Source organism: Musa acuminata, chromosome BXJ3-8 (assembly GCF_036884655.1).
Source record: "Musa acuminata AAA Group cultivar baxijiao chromosome BXJ3-8, Cavendish_Baxijiao_AAA, whole genome shotgun sequence".
Taxonomy (NCBI): Eukaryota; Viridiplantae; Streptophyta; class Magnoliopsida; order Zingiberales; family Musaceae; genus Musa; species Musa acuminata.
The window spans coordinates 46,119,590-46,142,106 of NC_088356.1; the positions used below are offsets into that span (position 1 = coordinate 46,119,590).

The 22,517-nt window shown below is 39.7% G+C and overlaps 3 protein-coding genes and 1 pseudogene across 4 annotated transcripts; 1 reads left to right on the forward strand and 3 right to left on the reverse strand.

Moving 5' to 3' along the window:
- Nucleotides 1–477: 477 nt before the first annotated feature.
- LOC135644240 (non-symbiotic hemoglobin-like) lies at nt 478–1,595 on the forward strand (annotated as a pseudogene).
- Nucleotides 1,596–1,804: 209 nt separating this feature from the next.
- LOC103996179 (STS14 protein-like) lies at nt 1,805–2,658 on the reverse strand. The gene has a single exon (XM_009417035.3). The coding sequence runs from the start codon at nt 2,610–2,612 to the stop codon at nt 2,043–2,045; it is 570 nt and encodes a 189-aa protein (XP_009415310.2). The 5' UTR covers nt 2,613–2,658; the 3' UTR covers nt 1,805–2,042.
- A 564-nt stretch (nt 2,659–3,222) lies between these two features.
- On the reverse strand, nt 3,223–7,569 carry LOC103996178 (wall-associated receptor kinase-like 14). The gene is made up of 3 exons (XM_009417034.3): nt 6,432–7,569; nt 5,456–5,545; nt 3,223–4,583 (listed from the first exon to the last, which is right to left on the reverse strand). Exons 1-3 carry the CDS (start codon nt 7,180–7,182, stop codon nt 3,343–3,345), a joined length of 2,082 nt encoding a protein of 693 aa, XP_009415309.2. The 5' UTR covers nt 7,183–7,569; the 3' UTR covers nt 3,223–3,342.
- Nucleotides 7,570–11,300: 3,731 nt separating this feature from the next.
- Nucleotides 11,301–18,336, reverse strand: LOC135645064 (uncharacterized membrane protein At3g27390-like). Of its 2 annotated transcripts, XM_065163123.1 has the most exons (11): nt 18,168–18,336; nt 17,983–18,091; nt 17,349–17,541; nt 17,102–17,232; nt 16,344–16,632; nt 16,089–16,195; nt 15,095–15,236; nt 14,830–15,022; nt 14,489–14,732; nt 12,472–12,581; nt 11,301–11,834 (listed from the first exon to the last, which is right to left on the reverse strand). In XM_065163123.1, the coding sequence occupies exons 1-11, from the start codon at nt 18,259–18,261 to the stop codon at nt 11,650–11,652; spliced, it is 1,797 nt and encodes a 598-aa protein (XP_065019195.1). In that variant the 5' UTR covers nt 18,262–18,336; the 3' UTR covers nt 11,301–11,649. The 2 variants fall into 2 exon arrangements, with proteins under 2 accessions (XP_065019195.1, XP_065019196.1); XM_065163124.1 differs by lacking the exon at nt 17,983–18,091.
- Nucleotides 18,337–22,517: the final 4,181 nt, after the last annotated feature.

Consider the following 22,517-nt stretch of genomic DNA (forward strand, 5'->3'; position numbering starts at 1 on the left):
GTATTATCATCTCGACTTTTCCTTTCCCCGGGCGGGGCAATCTTTGGTTTGACTTGATACCGAAGAAACATGAACGCAGTCGCCATCATCTCTATGGATGAGCGCTGAGTTCAACCACATTTTCTCGTGGTTTCATATGAAAACGTGACGATCAAACAACATATAAATATGCGTATAGCTCAGTGCTCACATAATCCAACCTTGCATGTGGCTCAAATCATTCCACTGAACTGACGTGAAATCTTCAGAGCTAAACGTTCCAAAGAGATTCCTACTCCCACATGTCCTTTGGATGATTGATTGAATATTTACTTTCGTTTCTGCTTTGTGTTGTGACAAGGAGGCCTCGTGCACTTGTATCTCCTTTGGCATACTAACTGTGATACAAGACCAAGGTGAAAACTCACATCGAAGGATGAAAACGAAGAGGAGAGAGAGAGAGAGAGAAAGATGTGTTCGGATGCTCAGGTAGCAACCATGGCGAGCTTTGTGAAGCTCAGCAAACACCAAGAACCAGTAATCTTTGTTAGAGGCGACGCCGCCTCTTCGAGGCCCTCGAAGGCCGCGAGAGGTGTCTCGGGTCGTGCTGTAGATGTATCGCATGAAGTCATGTCACAACAAACTGGCATGGCCCGACCCGGTGGACGCGGTGACCCGGGCCGGAAGGAGTTCACTGAGAAGCTGGAGGCACTTGTGCTGAAATCATGGAACGTGATGAAGAAGGACGCCGCCGACGTGGGACTAAAGTTCTTCTTGAGGTACTAAACTAATCCATTCTGGCCAATCCGATCCCTGCTCGAAGTTAGCATACAGTGCCTGCTGCAGATTCACCGTGTCAACGATTGGAGTTGCTGATTACTGATGCACGCATCCGTTGGTCTCAGGATCTTCGAGATCGCACCATCGACAAGTCGTCTCTTCCCCTTCCTCCGCGACACCGACGTGTCGTTGGACAAGAACGCAAAGCTCAAGTCCCACGCCACGTCTGTCTTCGTCATGGAACCTACCAACGCAAAAGTATCCATCTCATAACGTAGCTCAATGGATGTTTTGGGAAATCGATCATAATGGGATGGACATCACCCGTTGTCATCTTTCCTGCAGACCTGTGAATCGGCTGCGCAGCTGCGGAAGGCTGGAAAAGTCACGGTAAGGGAGACGACTCTGAAAAGGCTCGCCGGCGTGCTGAATGAACACTGAGGTAATGGTTCCGCTGAGCTATTTACTTTGGCAGCAATTTACATGTGATATAATTTGATTTAATATACGCTCAACTTTGACTAGATTACTGGGGCATGAATTAAGAGAGCCGAAGATCATGATCAACATCTCTTCTTGTGGTAAGGTCTGCAAGCTGGCATGCACGAAGGTCTCTGACAAAATGACGGGCCTGTGTGTCCATCCTTTCGACGCATGGAACGAGTGACAAAGTTTGCGCTGTTGGACACGATCAAGGAGGCAGTCGCCGATACGTGGTGCCCTGAGATGAAGGCGGCATGGGGATAGAGGCTTACGACCAGCTGGTTGTAGCTATCAAAGAAGAAATGAAGACTGTCCCTTCCGCATACTGTTTTACCCTCGCATTCAATCAATAGACAAGAAAGAAGAGGCGTCATGCATGTGTGCTGTCTCCTGCAGCTTTAACTACACTATGTTATGTGTGCACTTTCCGCTACGTACAGTTCCCAGAGACGTACATGGTTTTTGCGACGACTTACCAGCATACATCGGGTTCTGTCGAAGAGCGTGGAGTCGACCAAGATAAGGAACTGGAACTCCACGTGTAATTGACCTTATCACACTATTATGCAGTCGAGACGATTCCAGTCGTCGTAGAATTTATTACGTGGTCAATGATCCTGGAAACAAAATGAAGTACGCTATGGAAACTGAATCGGAATACAAATGATAGCTATTTCTTCTTCATGTTCATTCCAAGAACATCGAATGCAAAGCCAGCGCCTTTATTTTCTGGTGATCTCTCAAGTACTCTGCTTCTCTCCGACCAAAGATCGAACACAACGTGAAGAGATCCGATCGACCTAGTAAGGCTTCTGCCCCTGTATGTTCCCAGGGGGATTGTAAAGGCAGAGCGTGAGGGTTGCCCCTTGCCCGACGCAGTTGGCCTGCGCGCACCCCACCTCCGCCGTATTCCTCCACACCACCTGCGTGTACGTCCCGCACTCGTGCCCCGCCGCGCACGAGTTGTTGGCGTAGCTGTAGTACTTCCCCTCCTCCACCCATGACCGCACAGCCTCCGCCGGCTTGACCGGGTAGCTCGTCCATAACTGGTTGGCCCCGTAGGGGCTCGACGCCAGGTCCGCGAAGCCGCACCCCTTCTCCTTCTGCTGCGCCACCACCCGGCTGGCTTCCGAGCCCAGCTTCGCGCTCCACCGGAGCTGGCCCACCCCGACCGCAGCGCGGGCCTGGTCGTGGCCAGTCAGGAACTGGTCCTCCGCGCTGGTTTGGGGCTTCCGCTGAGCGGCCGGGGCCGCAGCGGACGCCAGGAGTACGTGCGCCCGTCTGGCTTCCACGGAGCCGGTGCACGTCAACATGGCCACGGCCAAGAGACAAGGAAGGACGAGTCGGTGGAAGCTCGAAGCCATCATCATCACCCTCGCTCAAAAAGTCTCAAACAGACAAGTTCATTTGGTACTTGTGCAATGGGTATATAAAGATGATGATGCATTAATTTTTGTCTTTTGAGGTAGATGGCATGCATTAGTTTGGGTGTCCATGCACTGGCTTCTCGGCAATCGGAAACTTGATCCGGCGCACTCCAAGGTCAACTTCGGGAACCTCCATAAACGCTGCCATTAGTGCAGACCAGGGTGGTCCAAGCTCTAAGATGGTGTCTCTGTCGCCCATTTGGCAGAAGGCATTGATGGCTACTAAACTTGTTGTGCTCGTCTTTTCGTAAAGAGGAGGAGTTTGGGGTGCAGATAAATGTTTTCACGTGTGCACTTGATTCCTCCGCAGTGAGGAAGATGAACCTGTCCACGTGAAATTGATGGAAGACAGAGCCCACGTGAAATTGTATAAATGAAGTGACCATTGCCATCCGTTCAATCCAACTCTGTCTCTCTGTCTCTCATGCTATCAATCGTAGACGGAGAATTATATTTGTCTACAAAGATAGATCAAGTTGTTATCATCAGCTTTAAATATTTGATTATAGATCTTTATATTATTGTAGCAATAAGTAGATCTAACAAACCAAGGTTGAACTGATAGGAGGAGCTGAGAGTTGCTGCTCTTTCTTCTCCAACTCATTTGTATGATTTTGTGTTACATTTGAAGGGAAAGTTTCTTAAGTACAAGAAGAAGGAACAGCAGGACAGATCAATGGATCACATTGCCCAACAAGCTGTTTGCGGAAGGAGAGCTCTGCTCACTGAACCATGGGTCCTGCACAGAAACAGGGGACTCCACTTCCGCTTCCTCTCTCATGCTGTTCACCAACACCAACCTCTTGCTCTTCGATGCCGCGCGCGGCTTCTCGTTGCAACTCGAAGGGGACGAGCAGAAGGACGACGTCGTCGACAAGAACATGCCGTCATCCGTCGGCGCCCACCCGCTGAGCTTGATCTGTTCGAGCTCGTCTGCTACCTCTGTCATGGAGGGCCTCATGTCCCTGTGGAAGGCAAGGCATCTGAATGCCAGTTCGGCCACCTTGCGAATGGAAGCCAGCGTCCAAGCATCTCTGTGCGGCTCGAGGTACGGGTCTATGATCTCTTCGACGCGCCCTCCGCCGATCTTATCGATCGCTAGCGCCGCCAAGTTCACCTCGCTCTGCGCCCTGCTGAAGTCCACGGCCTTCAGCGCGGTGATGATCTCCACCAGCACGACGCCGAAGCTGTAGACGTCGCTCTTGTCCGAGAGATGGAAGTTCTGGTGGTACTGGGGATCCACGTAGCCCGGGGTCCCCTGCGGCGCCGTCGAGATGTGCGACGTCTCCGTCATGCCCATCCTCGAGAGGCCAAAGTCTGCAACCTTGGAGTTGTAGTTGAAATCTAGCAGTATGTTGCTGGACTTGATATCTCGGTGGTATATCGGAGGATGAACCGCCGAATGAAGGTACGCGATGGCCTTGGCGGTCTCGGTGGCAATGGCGAGGCGGACGGTCCAAGGCAGCGCAGGCCCTCGCTCCCTCTGCAGGTGCTGAGCCAGCGTGCCATGGGGCATGTACTCGTACACGAGGATCTGCTCTCCTTGCTCTACGCAGCACCCGAGGAGACGGACCAGGTTGGGGTGGCTCACCGAGGAGAGGAGCCTGATCTCGTTGATGACCTGTTCGATGCTGTCGTGGTCGCGGTTCTTGATCTTCTTGACGGCCACCAGCCGGTGGTTGCTGAACTTGCCGGCGTATACTGTTCCGTAAGCGCCGGTGCCCAGTATCTGGTCCTCCGAGAAGCCATTGGTGGCCTTCTCGATGTCTTTGTAGGAATAGAGGGGAACGGTGCACGATGCTTCGCATAGCAGCCGTCTCATGCTCTTCCGCTTTCTCGTCGAAGAAGAGTGGCGTTTGATGAAGCAACAAACGAGAACCAAGGCCGCCATTGCAGAAGCTCCGGCGATGATGCCTGAAACAAGATGTATAGCTCCTTTTTATTGCTGATGCAGTCATGGAACATCAAAGAATTTGGCAAGAGTAATGCAAACGCCTTCACGGCTTCAAAGATCACATCTTTAATTTCAGTCAATGCTAATAATTACAATGAACTCTTTCCCATCTACACATTGTTTGGATGCTAGGATGAACTATCTACCAGTGTTTCTGAAAGATCATGTGAACCTAACCAGCAAATGAAACATCACTTCAATTAACCAAAAATGTACCATCGACAACATACGAAACCATCAAAGTCAGAAGAAACAAATTGACCTGCACATCTAAGCGTTCTTCTTGCCTCCTAAATTAATTATATACAGTGCAGCAGCAACCTTACATCTCTCTGATGCGCACACATTAGACAAAACTTAATGTGACGATGACAACTTAATTATACTCGATGGTCTTATCTACCAAGAATTCGTTTGGTAGTCATATTTTCTAAGGGAAGGTTCCAATGGTTTGCAGTCAAAACAGATGATCTCATTTCTGCAGATTTAATCCTTTGACCAGCATTTGGTTTTCACAATTACAATGCAAGATAGCTACTTGTCGGATGTCTCTAACCTAAAAATTCTGTGTAAGAGATGGAAACACCAAAAGATCGCCTTGCATTCCTCAACTGTTCCAGTAGATTTCTCAGAATAGATTAGTTTCATGGTGTTGTCCTCTCTGTTTCTAAGCGATTTTAATGCTTTCACCAAACCGATTGATATATATATATATATGGCCGAAAATAAATGCTCTAATCAACTACGATAATAGATCTAAAAAATATTGCCTTTTCATAACATTTGACATGTCAATGGGAAATTAGCATAACTGAAAGAAGAAAAAAAATACCTCCAACAAGAACACCATATCTGCTGGTAGATCCACCGCAGTCCCCTGTCATGTACCTCGTAGGATTGCATCTTTGATTGAATTTGGACACTGACCAAGATGAACCCAAAAAAAGAAGAAATCAAAATCAAAATCCAAATCCAAATCCAAATCCAGAAGGTACCAGTTCAAACGAAAAAAAAAGGAAAGAAAAGATTCAATCTCGCCAATCTTCGAAGCTGTTTGACGCAGCAGAAACGAGTATTAAATTCACATATTTCTTCTATTAGACCATGGGGATGCAGGAGGAATGGCCACCAAACATCACTGGCGGAGAAAACCAAGGGTGAAACTTAGTAATCGCTGAACCAGTCAGTGAATGCTACTGTCATCCAAAGGCGCCATAGGTGAGTGAGCTTTTTCTTTGAGGGCGTTGACTGCATAATTTCTCGACCAGATAAAGACATGTCCTCCACAGCAGTCTACGGAGGAGCTGCATTTAGTATGCATGAATACAAAGCAGTTGGGCAGGTAGCAGTTGAGCTGAGAGAAGACCGGATGAGTTGTTTACCCAAACCTCAAGGTATCAGGTAATCGCAAGACAGGTCTAGTTAGTAGAATCAGACAAGTGGTGTTCATGGCGTTTTGGTTGGTGTGAAGATTGATGCTTCAGAAATCTACTGTTTGATTTTTTCCTTCTAAAACTGGCGCTAAACAAGGAGAAAATTAGGCAGATCCTGTGAAATATACTATGGGACAGATCAGATGATCATGACTACTCGTTACATTTTCTTCGATGTTTCATGGAGTCATCTTGTTCATCTTGGAAGTCTCTTGTTCAGCCTAGTGTTTGATGTGAGCTTAATTTGAACTTGTACACCATATCTAACTCAGGATTTCCGGAGACGAGCATAGTCATCAAACAGAGTAGGCCTAAACAGAGCATCATTCAATCGAAGAGCAGTAAACAGATCAGCAATCGACAACAAGGACTAACCTTTTCGACAGCCTTGGCCGCCGATGAATCCGTCGCCTTGGAATCCCTCCGAGCAGCGGCACCGGAAGCCCGGCATATGCGTCACCGGAGCCATAACCGCCGTGCAACTCGCGTTGGCGGAGCACCGGCACGTTCCGTTGAGCCACCACGCCAGCTCCGCGGTGCGGAGGTTCAGCGACGGCACCGACGCACCGCCCACGTCGTCGTACCCGATGGACGTGAAGAAGAAGCTGCAGCCAGAGGCAGCGACGCTGTCCTCGTCGAAGAAACCTTCCCTGGTGGCGTTGTAGAAGCAGGTAGCGTTGTCATATCGAGGCCCGCAGCTGCCGTCGAACAGGATGGTGTTGACGGCGCACCTCTCCGACAAGCTCTTGTTAGCCACGGGCGTACAGTTGCTGAGAAACAGGCCGTTCCTCTCGGTCAAGGCGTAGTTGTGGCCGAACAGGCTCTTGACTGCGTCGATGGAGCGGTTGCACGCCGGGGGGACGTCGACCAGGAGGCTGTCGTCCGTGATGTTCCGCACTGTGAATTCTCCGATTCGGACGGAGGATTTCGAGGGGTTGAAACACTCGAGACGGATTGGACATCCGACGGAGAATCCGAAGGGATACGGGGCCGTGTAGGAGCCGCAGGTTCTCTTGCAGTCCTCGGGGGCTCGTGCCGAGACTACCGCGAGGGCAGCGACCACCAAATCCGCGAGGAAGAGGAAGAAGAAGAGTAGACGATGGCGGCTGTGTCGCAGAAGAAGCATCTCTTTCTCTCCTCCTCGTTTCAGCTACGCTCCACTCCGATCACATACTTGCAGCACTAAGCGCATCCGATCCACCAGACGCTTGCAGTCTTCAGCTCATGCTACTTGCCGCACTAAAACCAATCCACGACCAAACAACTGCGCACGCAGGGGGCAAAGCCAAAGAGCAGAAGGGGAAGCACTGAAAGCTTCGTAGAATTCGTACAAATCGGTTTCCGGTCTTCTCGAGGCCCCTCGGCCGTTAAAGGGACTTGCAGGGTGAGACGAAGTGTGGAATTGGGTTTCTTTGATTCTGTGGAAGCCTCTTCAATCTATTCATTGGCCAGCGAGTGGTCTATCTGCAAGCCACCAAACCAACCTCTGACGCAGTAGAGACGAAGCAGCGAACGGGGAATTGGCTTTCATAGGACAAAGTTATGGAGGTTGAATGAGCACAATTCATCCGAATGTGGATACTGTCCCGGTGGACTTACCGCTGTAGTCCAATCCCGGTGGCTCAAGTGCTTGCACAATTCTTGTGATTTTTCTTTGAATTATCTAATAATCAAATACAAAGAATATATATATATATATATAATAGAAAAAAGATTTGGTGTATATCACATATCTAACAGAAATTAGAAACTAAAAATACATTAGAAAAATGTAAAAAAATAATATTATATCGAATTTATTACTTTAGATCCTAAAATCTTGGAAGAAGGTAAGGTTAGCAGATTGGGTGGATGATGCATTGGGTGAATTCAACCCCACCACTAATCAAGGGGAGAGGACAAATAAGAGAAACCATGTTTGACTGTTTTCCTATGGAGAAGCTGCTGCATGTGACACAGGCTGGTGCTTTTGACTTGTAGCTCTCGATCAACAACAAGCTGAATCCAAGCAGGAATGGAGGACCAATTCACTTTGTTCCTTCTCAACCTAATATCGTCTTCCAGGATCTAAACTGTGGCATTTTACAGAAGACACAAACCCGAAATCTCACCACTAGTTTACTTTACGCCAAGTGATTTCCTAAATCATTTCTTTAGTCGATTGATTCCTTTGGTGCTCGAAAGTGCTGCTCCAATCGACAAAGATATCCGAATCCGACCAAAGGAGGAGGTAAAAGGTTAGGTAAAACATCACTACACGAATTCCGCGTGAGCTCAGTCACGGAAGCTCAAATGAATGGAGTGATTCTTCATGGAACATGGTTTATGACTCCTGTGCTCCTCCCTTTCCTGGACTGGAATAATCACCGTGGAACACGAACAACTTGAATGAGCATCTAGTTTTGATGCATGGATTTGACATCGTCAGTGGTCTGGGAATCTGCCATTTATGCTTCTTCCATTACGCTACTTTTGCGCTCGATCTAGTCAACTGCCACTCGTAATCTTCCTTTCCTTTGTTTCTGTTCTAAAAATAAAAGAGTAATGAGGAAAGGAAGAGTGTGAATCTTCTTTTGTTTCGGAGAACAGAGAACGGATGGTTCTTCGACTGCAACATGACCAGTTTCCAATGCTGGAGCGCAGCATTAGATCATCTCATTTGGCCGCAGGACTGTTGCAGTTTCACCACAAGAAGACAATCAAAAGCCGAAGTTTAGGTGAAGGCAGACTTCCACGTCAAGATCGGCAAGCGCGAGTCGCGGCCAAACCTGGAATCACGTCATGGAATTGTCTTTCGATGATGACCCCTGTGATGGATGGTAAAGCTCAGTCTGAGATGTCGCGGTTAATTATTAATATTAATAATATTATTATTTTCCCTCAATAGTAGATTACAATTATTTCTTTTTGTCTCTTTAGAGAAGTGTACATCGGGGGTTGGGCAAGTCCGGTGATCACCTTCTTCTTCCTCGTGCCTATAGGTGTGTTGTCCTTGTCTTCCTCCATCGTTTTTACTTTCGGTGTTTTAGGATCGTATTAGAAGACAAGTCACTTTGGATCCACGACATCAAATCAAACTCCATGGTACAGGCACCCGTTATGAGAATTAAATTTAATTAAAAAATTAAAATCTTTTACATAATTATATCATAAAAATAATTATAATATTTAAAATTTAGTAAGAATAAGAGATTATATATCATGATAAATATTACCATGAAAAAAAAATAAATTAGATAAATTATATATAATAAAAATATATTAATGTAACATTAACGATTGAGTTTTGTAACTCTTATCTATCCCGCTATGAGTAGGTGAGCTTTGTCATTAAAAAAAAATAGAGACTTATATACAAGAAATAAAAATTTTAGTTTCTTTCTTATTTCATTCTTCTGAATTCTTTCTTCTAACTCTCTCTGACTTATCTTTTTCTTTTCCCATCCAAGTGATATTAGAGTAAGTCAAAATGACTAATAGCATATAACTTGAACGGCATCACCTTACAAAAGACAACTACAAAAATTAAAACATCTTGATAAAGTTATTGTTTGGATTATGAGACATATGAGAGGTGATAGAGAAAGGCTACGAGGAATTTTAAGATGATATAAAGGAGTCAAAGAGCTTAAAGGATATAGGAGAGAAAGACAAGAAAACACTGTTCCTTATCTATCATAGGATAGAAAAGATAATTTTAAGAAAGTTGCGACAATCAATACCTCCAAATGCTTGAAAGATTCTTCTAAACTCTTTCAAAGGAGTTAAAGATAATAAGAAAATTTGACTTTAATCACTTAGAACTGAATTTAAAACATTACAAATGAATAAGTTTGAGACTATTTTAGATTATTTTATAAGAGTGTTTGCTATTGTCAATCATGAGCATGAGTTTTTTTACAAGCACATGAACATTTCATCGATAAAAAGAAACTAGATGCAGTGTAATATATTCTCCCAACAAAACTTATTTTGAACCAAAGAAATGAAGGCTAAAGTGATCATGGTCATAGTAAAGGACATTGCCAAAGAGGAAAAGGTAAAAATAATAAAAAAAAGATCAAACAAGAAAAGGTGATACAAGAGGCCAAAGATATAATAATAAGTTCAATACTATTATTGCACAAAAAAAATCATTATGCTTCCAAATGTTATTACAATAAAAATAATAAGTTGAAAAGATACTAAAAAGAAGGAAGAAAATTTTGAAGATATCATCATTCAAGACAAATGGTACTTGGACAATGGAACTAGCATTCATATGTGTGATTACAAAATCTATTTATAAAGATAGATGAAACAGTAAATGAATAAGTCTACTTTGGAGACTCATCAAAAGTATCGGTAAGAGGCAAAGATAATATCTTGATTCGTATTAAAGATGGAAGCCATCAATTTCTTTCAAATTTTTATTGTGTTAGATATGGAGAACAATATTCTTGAACAACTATTAGAAAATAATTATGACATTCATATAAAAATAAATAACTCTTTATTAGAAACAACATAAATCACTTAATTTCTTGAGTGGAGATGCCAAAGAATGATTATTTATCTTAATAATTAATCATGATATGATATAATATTTAAAACCTTATGTGAAAGACTCGAGGCACACTTGAACTTATGAGATCTCAACATGCCATCAATAAAGAAGATGACAAATAGTCTTTCCTATACATAATACCTAAATCAAATATGTGAAGGGTGTGTTTTGGCAATAACCAAGAAGAAGTTTTTCATATAAAAAAAAATTTAGGGCAAAGAAGCCACTTCAACTTATTCATACCGATTTTTATGGTCTATTGCTTTAACATCTTTTGGAAGTATCACTATATTTTAACTTTTATTGATGATCCAAGAAAAACTTAGGTTTATTTCTTTAAAAAAAAGGGAAGTCTTTAGCTTGTTTAAGAAGCTCAAAACTTTTGTGGAGAATGCAAATAGCTTCTACATCAAAACCATGTGATCCGATTAAGGTGGTAAATTCACCTCCAAAGTATTTGAAGATTTTTGTGATAAAAATGACATTCGACATTAGTTCACATCATCACATTCTCCAAAACAAAATAGTCTGATAGAGAGAAAGAGCCAAACGATTCTTAACATGATGAGAAGCATGATTAAGATAAAAAAAATATATCCAAATAATGTTGGGTAAAACTGGTGATTTGTGTCGTCACAATTCTAAATCAATGTCCAACATTGAGCCTAAAAAATAAGACTCAACAAGAAGCATGAATCGAAAAAAACGAGTGTTTCATATTTCAAGGTATTTGGGTGTATTTGGTTATGAACAAGTAATTGATCAAAGAAGAACCATTCACTACATGCAGAAGCCACTGGAAGCAAACTCAAAACCAAACTGATAAGCATCGCATATTTGTCTGCAGGTGAAACATGGAAAAAGATGGATCCCTGCACACCTGAGCTGGAGGACTTGTTTTCTTGTTCCTAACCACGATCAAAAGAGAGATGCGCATGGTAAACTTTTACGGTCACACGGCTTGAAGATTATTGATCACGATCTCTATTTTCTTGATTCCAGATAGGTAACTATGGGTAGGAAGGAAAGGGGCCTCGATGATGATGATTAGAATACTGAGACGAGGACTTGACGGCTTCTCCCAGCATACAGGACATTGAAGACGGCCCCTCGAAGAAATCTGTAGGACAGGCTGCCTAATATTCCCTTGTCTCGATGCAAAACCAGAGGAATCATGCGGCCACTGCTGCTGCCCTCGGAGATGACATCCACAGCTTGATCCACCATGCTGTCTGTGTTGATTCCATACGACAACAGTAGGAAGTGCTTCAGAAATAATTAATTAATTATCTTTAATATTTTAATTATTATATTTTCAAAAATTATATTCAGATTTTTATATTTATAAAAAAATATATTTAATCTTATTTTTCTTCGTATCGTCTATTCTGCTGCTGACGAAAATATTCTACATGCTCAATAATAAACGAAAATATTTTTATCAGTACAATAGACGATGCGAGAAAAAATAAGATTAAATGTTTCACTGTTGCGTCCAAGACACAAGCAAGCAAGCAAGCTTCTTCATGGTATCTGAAATACCCTACTACTATCATTGATCCAAAATGCAGGAGCTTAAGTTAGTAACAGTAGCCTTATCTGATCCATATAAATCTATTCAAATCTACTCAAGAAATAAGAGATTTAGAGTCCCGTTGTAAGCCTCTAAGACACATATAATCTAACATTTGGATAAACAAATACAATTTTAAAGAGAAATGACACATCTTTCTGGAGGCAACACAAGTCAATAAAAAAAAAAAACAGAGAATGCAGCTGAAGAAGAAAATTCAACACAACTTTTTAATGCTGATGGAATGGAAACCTCTCAAAGGAGAGGTGTCTACAGTGCTTGCTCAATGACATTACCATTTTTCTGTAACCCCTGCCGGGCTTCTTGCAGTAATGCCTTGACAACCGCCTCAAATCGCCGCCTGAAGGTTGGCATCCTCGAAATGGTCAAACTGAAACCCTGCAACCTGTGGACGACAGCTTTTAGAAAAATATAGGGGATGAACACACAATCACCACCATTTACAAACCGAATATGCACATGAACCTACACAAACATTTGCATGGACACCTGCATGCGCGCGCGCACACAATATCCAGAATTAGACCAATCCAGAAAACTGAAAATTACACTTCTCTTGCTAATACATTTATATGCTGATAATTTTCTTCTATGACAGTTTATGTGAGACTTTACGATTTTGTTGTTATTGCACAGCTTGTGCGACCATTATGCGGATTCTTGACCACAGTACTCATAACAGTAAGAAAGATGTGTGAGGAATAACTAGTTATGATTTTTTTTTACTTTAATAAATTATTTTTATTTGCTAAGCTACTAGTTCACCAAATCAAGAACGTGCCAGAATTACTTGGGCCATTAGTTTGGTGGGCTATTCTAACAGCTAGGAAGCAGTTAAGTTATCGATACAGGACAGCTCTTGCCATAAAATGGTACATCCTAAACTGACAGTCAATCATAAAAACCCATTATGCTTGTCCATGAAACCTTATGTTGACTTTGTACTTTCATCTGGAACCCACTTACAATATAAAGTGGCTTACATTATTCACATGAATGAGCTATTTGTCAAAATGAACATATATATCAATTTAACAATCAGTTAAAACCTAGACTTCAAAGTTTTACTACCAATAAAAGATGGTTAAATTAATTGTTTCAATAGCGAAGGTTTTTTTATTGAATAATGAAAATTTCATATCTAAAATAATAGTAAACATGAAATATACAGGTCAATGCCTGTGAATTATACAATGAAAAGCACTTTGAATCTAGACAGGATAATATACAGTTAATATTTAGGAACTGTGACAACCTACAAAGAAAATACATCAGAAGAGTCTGATGATGCTGATTAAAGTGTTCCATATCGAGAGACCACCCATTTAAAACTTGATATAGAAGAACTCTATTTAAGGAATGTGACCTTCACAAAAAGTCTCATGCTGCATGGAATTCTTAATTATACTCCTCCATTTTGCTCTACAAATAAATAAACCATATTAAACATCCTTGTTCTGGAACTTGGAGATTTCTTGTTTTCAAGATTAGTCAGAAAAATGATTAGAAGTCCAATTTTTACAGGAACAACTCGGTCTATCTAAAATGGAGCAGAAAAAACCATTTAATCGTCAGCATTATGTCATCATAGTCTAGTGTAACTTAATACAAGATATGTTTAAGTATTCATCAACTATTGGATTTTTTTTCCCATTTATAGGAATGTTTAGTTTAAAAAGTATGTTTCCACCATAGACGCAATAGATGCACATAGGATGATATCTTGCAAGGAAAAATCCCAAACATATCACCCTAATAAACACGGGAGTCCAAAATCCACGCATCTGAGGATACTAAATGAGGACTCCTTATATGCACACTGAAGTTGAAGTTGCAGCAGATCTTGTGAGAGAAATTAAGTCAGAAAACGGACCAACATTCGATAAAATATGTTGTGGCAATCCACCAACTCAGCTATATCAAGGAGAAATCTAAAGCAAGCTAAATACCTGCATTTTTTTTTTCAGCTAAATGCCTACTTAAAATAATCCCTTTGTCAACTGAATTTCAGAAATATGCTGAACACTTAAGTTCAAGAAATGCTGCTCGCACAACTTAGTCAATCATTTGATCAAACACCCACAAACCTAACAAAGTTTTGGGTGATAATATCATGCATTTTTTAAGACAGTTGGTGGAGTGGTGTCAAAAGAGAATTTCACCAAATCAAAAGGGTCAGAATTGCAAAGAGAATATGACCACATCAAACAGGTGGGTGATTGGCAGGGTGTTTGGCTAAGCAGACATAAAGAGTGATTAAGATCACATAGAGGCAATAGAGCACTGTTGTACCTTCTACTTAAACCCTCCAACTGAGCTCTTTTGACCACATCAGCTGGTGCCACTCCACCATTTTGGCAAGAAGTCATCATTCGAGCATCACCACAATAAAGAGCCAGCTTGTAAAGATATTCCTCTTCAGTTGATTCTAGATTTGCAGCTTTGATTTGCTCTTTTAGAAGAGTCATGGGCTCGAAAAGCCAGTCAAAAACTCTTCCCTCAGGCCTATTAATATATGTGAGTTCAACATTGTCTCCTGTAGATAAAAGTAATTGAAAGAACCATTTTAGTGTAATGAAAAATATCCTGAAAAGGAAAACCACGTTTTGGGAGATGTAGGGAAGCATTCATACGCATGACAAAACCAACAGAACCACTCTTTATGGAACGAACAAAACACTGCAGAAAGACGTATGAAGGTATCCCAATGTTAATGGTTTTGTTCTTTGAATTTTGCCATTCTTCCAGATCTGATATACGTATAGCACCAGCTCGAATAAGCTCTTTCCCAACACTCTCACATGCCATGAAAAAGTTATCCCATATCTAAGAGAATAATAATATGTCAGCAGAAAAAGAAGGAATCAGTGAAATCAAAGGTAATGTATAGCATCTTACCACTATGGCTTTCAGTTCCTGCATCTTCATTGAAGCTGTCTTAATCAACGGACGTTTTAAAGGAAAAGACTCATCTCGTGTTGGTGCACGCTTTATTGGAAGTGATGCAGAGCGGGAAATAGCTGCCTTGCGATATTTAGGTCTGGCTGCCCACAAAAGAATATGATTTAAAAAATACACTAAATATTCTGTAATCATCCACAGAATAGTTAAGCAGCAGCGAAATCAACAAAAACTTCATCATAGTGCTGAAAAATCCAATTTAGCTTGACCCAATATTGCAATCAGTACTCGGAAGTCCTATGGATGATTTCATCAACTCATTTCCCCCTTGACCTCCCAGTCCCCTTTATGCACAAGCCCAACAATCATTCAAACGCCTTGTTCTTTCTTCCTAACTCCATAGCTGCAACATAGTCTTTGACCTTATATAATTCAATGTTGTTCTTCGTGCTTATGCCATTGCGTTTCTTCCCCATGTTCATGATGCCTAATGCCTCCCAGTAAAATTCCCATCACTAGCATAAACCAGAAACAGTTTCCAACTCCAGTATCTTTGCAAACACCAAGCCCCATCGATCCAAGTAATCATGACTGGTTCCATCGGTCTGATTGTGAAAACAGCCAAGGAATACAGAGTAGAGACAAGGAAGAAGAAGATTGATGAACAGGATGAATGAGTTAAGGATAAATTTGGTACTTCAACATGCATGAAGATTCATATGCCATCCGGATCTAATGGTTAATGAATATGATCATGCACGATCGACATTCAATGTGATTTATTTCTAAGATATCGGATCAGATCAGATTATTATTTAAGTCATTGGGTCAAACATGCTATTCATATCCAATTTAAACCCCACCAGATTGAACCTGACAGTTGACAGCCCTACTGCTAGATGTATCAAAACCACATGATATGTAGTTATATTAGCAGAGGATGTAGGTTTTGCAGAAGCAATATATACACAAATGTGATAAAAAAAGATACCTTGGGAAGCATGAGCCTTCACGAAGGTAGAGGAAGTCGTTAGTGAACTCATCAAACATAGATATTACAGCTATAACATAGAGAATTCCACTCGTTGTAGAATTTTCCTAAAAGAAAAAAAAATAATGTTAATAGGAGTCAGAAAAAAAAATCAGTGATATCTAAAGTAACTTAAAGATTCATGAGGAGATGCAAGCTCAATGGTGATATTGACTTGTACAAAGACTACAAATGCAGTACTCAGATTAGACTTGCCTGATATGCAACAGCAGCAGCATAGCATCCAAGGCTCAAGCTTGAAAGAATTCCCGCTATAGATGTCAACCCAACAGCCACAGGCCACAGTAGAATCAAAAGTCCAGCGAAAGGAACACAAACACTTTCCAAGAATGGACCTGACCGTCCGATAAGATCTTGAATCAACTGCCTCCATCCTTTGAACAGCATGATGGGTACTTTATACAGTACTATAAGGCTAATCATGGGCACGTCGATAAGCATACCTAAGATTCCTGCCAATATGTATCCGGGTACTTGTGATATCCTACATAATAAAAGTAAAATAAATTTATTACTAAGATGAGGAAGAAATCCCTTGGTTGAACGTTATCACTGAACTTCATGAAGGTAAAGAAAACAGCAATATTCATCCTACAGAATCAGAGTAAAATAAATTTATTACTAAGATGAGGCGGAATTCCCTTGGATGAACATTATCGCTGAACTTCATGAAGGCAAAGAAAACAGCAATATTCAAACAAATGATAAAGACAATAAGAATATGGAAGACCTATATAATATTAAAACAGGTGTAGCTTACAATGGGAAAATTTGGCAACTCGGAACCAACTACAAATAGCTGTTACAAGGCTTGACTTTTCCAGCTATCCTAATTTAATAAGACCTCAATAAACAAACAAAAGTACTTATCCTTGGAGAACTGTAGTACTTAGAAAAGCTAAAAATGTAATACACATATATACATATGCGACATCAGTCTTTGAGAAAGGTACCTTAAGACCATTATTGTTTCACCACCAGCCTCAAGCAATCCATCCATAACCGAAAAGTAGGAATGGAAACAGATATCCTTAAAGTCACGCACAATAGTAAACCCTCCTTTGATTGAGCTCCAAGTACCAGCCTACAAAGGAAACTATCCAAATAAAACCTCGGTCTAACATGTGCTGGCAATTAGTTTCAAAATGCAAAACCATTAAGGGAAGGGAAAAAAGTGCAGAATAACTACAAGATTCACACCGTGAAGCATTCAGATAACTTATCTGGAACGCCCTCCCTAACAGCCTCAAACGTTGCCATTAGTGGCAACGCAATTGCAAAACCTAATCCTGCTAAAATGGTACCAATCAATGCGGAAAGAGGCCATAGTAGGATAGGAACCGGCATCAGCAACAGTATAAGAACCTTCAGCAATGAACCAAATCTCTTTGTCCTGCCACCCAAAATTCCAACGAGAAAGCTAATTATATCTCCACGAGTCAAATTTTAACAGGGAAGAAAAAAAAATGAATTTCTCACAATAACAAAAAGATTAGATTAAAAACAATGACATTAGAGGTAAGGGACAATAGATAAATGCAATCATGATAATTTTGAAACAATAGGAGTTGAAAGACTATAACTTTGCTACGATGGGTAAGTTGTGGTGGAAAGTCATGAAATCTAGCAATGGAGCATGGACTGATATCATCAGCGCCAGACAAGATGAAAGGTGAAAGCTTGTCAGATGCAATGACGAGATCTCCAAAGAGACCGTAAAAGACTTGATTCCCAGTGTGTGAGAACAATGGCTTTAACGGAGGTTGAAATCACAACAGAAAGGGATGGAAAGAAGAAGAAGAAGAAAGACGATTAAAGGGATCAAGTCACGGACCTCGCGATACAGTAACAGGTCCAGACGGCATGCAACGGGTACAGCCCGAGGATCAAGGCGGTGTTCCCGACCAGGACAGTGACGAACACGATCGGCGCGATGAAAGCCGCTGAAGAAAATGGAGAACACAAGTAAACGACAAGATAAAGAAAAGGAAAAGAAGGAAGAGGGCTAAAGATCCCAACCTTTGACGACCGCGAGGAGGAGAAGCAGCAGGAAAAATGGCAAGAAGGCGAGGAGATGGCATAATCGGGAGATGAGTCCTTCGGGGACATCCATCGCAGGCCACCCCTCTCTCTCTCTCTCTCTCTCTCTGTGGGATTAAATCGAACCAACGCACTGCTGCTGCTCCGATCGATTCCCAGGCTTTGGTTTATATAGTGAGGCGGCAGAGAAGCTTGGGGAAAACGATAGCTCGTAGTAGTAGTCGTGGCCGTAACAGAGTACTTTAAGCGGCGTCGCGGTGTTGACAGGCTCAGTCTAACCCCGAATTCGTGCCATTTTGCTGGTTATTTTCACGCCTTTTTTATAGTATAAAATAGGATGATTTTTCGAAAAAAAAAACTTCTTTTTTTTTTGTAAAATGTGTTTTTTTTTTTCATATAATACTTATTTTTTAATCTCATAAACATCTAAATATCCCTCCATTCTTTTTCTCGTTGGTTGTCTCTGCTCTTATCTCGTGATCTCATTCTTTTTCATCCATCAAGTTCGTCGCATGTATCTTTATGTGTTATTTTTTGTCCTATCATCTTTACCCCTCAGAGTAGTGAGATGATAAAAATGATAAGTCTATAAGATGAACGAGACACGATAAGTGAGGGAGGTGAGAAAGGGTATTACATAAATATGACGAGACCTCATGATAGGAGCAAAGGTATAAGCAATGAGTATAACTAATGGGAAAAAGTATTATATAGGTTATATAAAATATGATACTATATGAAAAAAATGAAAATAAGAATACTGAGTAAAAAAAAGAAAAAAGAAACCTCTTCAAAAAATAATCATCCTAAAAAGATCACTAGGCGGATTCATTGAACCACTTATTTAAATTAATTGAATCAGCATATTTTTACAAAATTAGATTTAAAATTCTTAAAATAATAAAAAATAATAATTATTTATATCACATTTCTCATCTATTATGAAAATTTGAGAAGAAATGGATAGAGGTACACTAGCAAATAAAATGTGTTATACTCAATTGCAAAATTAAATTTAACGTAATTTATTTTTATTTACGAGTGTAATAATATAAAATTTATCGAAATAATCTATTTATTCAAATCCTGTGAACGATATAATAACTCTTAAGGGAAAAGAACATATTCTTATCTTTTCGTCATCTTATGATGCCTCCAACAAATATTGAAATGTTTACTAACCATAAAGCTAAACCATTATGGTTAAATTACCCACCAAAAAAAAAGGAAATCGTGACTAATAAATTAAGAAAAAACATCATCATCATCATCTAAAGCTCAACATATTTATTATAGGAAAACATCATAATGACATAGAATTAGAGCATCACTCCACCTCCGCTATCCGAAGTGAGGACCAATGGATTAGCACGGCAAAAGATGCTTCACCAAGGGAAACTTTACGTAGAGAGAGCCGTGTCATCATCCCAAGTTAGAGAATCGTCTTAATCTCACTACCTTACTGCGCATTATTATGATGAATATAATGCATGCTCAAGTTGGTGGGGGAATGACAGCCGCATGATTCCCTGCCTTGTTTTCTTGGCCATCTTTCTTTGGCTGCAGGTGGGGAGGAGATCAGAGCTGTCGTTGTTTGATTCCAAGAGGCCTTCTTCTGTGCTCAGAAAGAACATGTAAGAGCATGTTCATGAATCATAATAAATCACAAAAGTCAAAAAGAGAGGGTAAAGTGCTTCCCCGCGAATCTGTTCCTTCTCTTATCGAATAAGTCTCACCCACATTGCATGTGATTGTTGTGAGAGTGATCGAGTCGATCCAGATGAGTTGAGATAATTTTAAGATTTGTATGTTTGTATGAGTCACACTATCTATTCTCTCAAGTGAGCATATACCAGTAATGATGGAAGTTCTAACGTGATAGAAAGTCCACATGTATGATTCCACCTATAATATATTCCTTTTAGGTCTAAGTGCCAATCATGCGAGTTGTTTAGATGAGATCTTTGCTCCATCAAAATTGTCGCCATGTGAAATCATAATGAAGTTCCTAAGGTTTGTTTTTTCCCCATTTTATTAGACATTAATTGACACCATTTCTCGATTTAGTCATGGCCATGATTATTCGACTTATAATCTAATTGATCAAATGATTTGTCAGTTTTAAATTGAATCAGAACTTATGAGGGAAAACTAAAATGGTGGATTTTGAAACTAGCGATTCGAACCATTGATTTAACATTTGTTATAAAAAAAACATAATCAAATAGGTTGTTGATCGAATGTTAGCCTCAAATGTTCAGGCTTAATTGTTACGAATAAAATTATAAATAAGATGCTCGATGTAATGCTTGTATACGTTAGGATCTTCTAGTTTTATTTATGCTTTACACAACAACAATTAGAGAACTTATAATAAGTTTGACGGCTCCATTTTGATTGACTTTTGTGATCGTTTTAGGGATATGAATATAAGTTGTGTATAGTTATCGTGCAGAGGTAATACTATCCAAATACATATTATCCAAACAGTAATTTTAGAGATTTTCTAATTTTGTAAGGTGGTGGAAAGCATCAACTAACGCAGCACTTAAGAGCTACATGAGTAACAACACATGGTTGGGTGGGCCTTTAGGATAGTGTATAATATAGTTTAATTTCTTGTTCTATAGTAGTATCACATTGACACTTGGGAGACTTTTGACTATAACATATCACCTTAGACGTGATCGTTCATAGCTTGCGAAGCCTATGTTTATAATTTACATTGCTTATCAAGTATTTGTTAAAATGACTATTTTATAAAATCTCGAGTTAAATATTTTCTTTGACTTGGTCTTCACTTTGGTAAGTCCTTAAGGGACCATAAAAAGGTTTTTGAGGAGGTTGACCTTGTGTGGATGGATACAAAGGTTAAGAATTACCTATCAAGTATTTACTAAAATGATTATTTATAAGATCTCGAGTTAAATATTTCCTTTGGCTTATCTTCACATCCTTAAGAGACCATTAGAGATTTTAAAGAGGTTGATCTTATGCGAATGAACACAAAGGTTTAACAAAATCAGTTAAATCCGTGACATAACGATTCAGAAAGAGGTAAATGACTAGTTTATCTCGTCCAACAATCATATAAATAACTTTATTTAGGGGTATTTTGATCATTTTATAATTTAAAAATATAAAAATTAAGAGAAGAGAGGTTTGCTCTTTAACAACCAAATTATAGCTGGTTTTGGGATATTTTAGGAATAAAAAGTTCTAAAAGCCCTATAAATATCTCTCAAATATCTTGTTCTTTCCCACGCTATTGATTAAACACTTATTGAAGTTTGAATACTATTAATCTCTCTTCGTGATCCACTAAAAAGTGAAAGCCACTACAGCACCCAAGAAGCTTTCAAAAATATGTAGTAACTCAAAAACGCTAACAAATCAACGTTGATGTCGATTTGGAGGAAATCAATATGATGACCAAACTCAATTCCTTCAAGCTGTACTTTAACAAGGTTCATAATGTCGATGGATCTTTCTACGTCATATATAATTGCTGTGGTCAAAATTTTAAATTCAAAGAGAAAGGAGGATATGAAATATTTTTAAAGCATATTAAGAAGAAATATCCAACACAAACTAGTATGGAGAAGAGTCAAACATAAATTTTTGGATACCCTACTTCTCCCATTTTTTATTTTTTTTTGTTAAAAAAATTATGAAGCATTAACTAGATTAATTTTTATTAAATATTTATGATTTAGTTTCGATGAAGAAGTTGGATTATATTGAACATATATTAATTATAGTAGCTAATAAAGACTTTGACAAGTATATGATAATGTATTAGGCTCGAATTTCTTATCTATTACTTCTCCTTTATAACAAAAAAAAGTTAGATTTATTGATTGTTGTCAAGAGGCTTTAAATCTAGTTGCACAATATTTTTTTTATCATATTTTACATACTCTTTATAAAAAAAAAAGTTTACAAAATGTTTTTCAAACTTTTTATGATCATATTTTTATATGTGCTGACATTTGGAGTAATAACTAGCAAATGCACTCTTCTTACAGAGTCACTTATCATTGGATAAATAATAATTGAACCATGCAAAAATAAATTATTACTTTTAGAGTTTTCGATTAATGAGATAATACTTATTGAATAACAACAATAACCTTTTTTTTAAAAATAATTTTTAATTTTTTTTTCTTTAGGTTTTGATACTACAATGATAAATACTGTTTCTATTTCGAAATTATAAGAAGTTTGTCAATATACTTTTGGTAGTATCATTTTCGTGCTTGTCATGTTTTGAATTTACAAGACTTAGATCTTTTAAAAAAAAAATTTCTCCTATTAAGCAAGCTATTT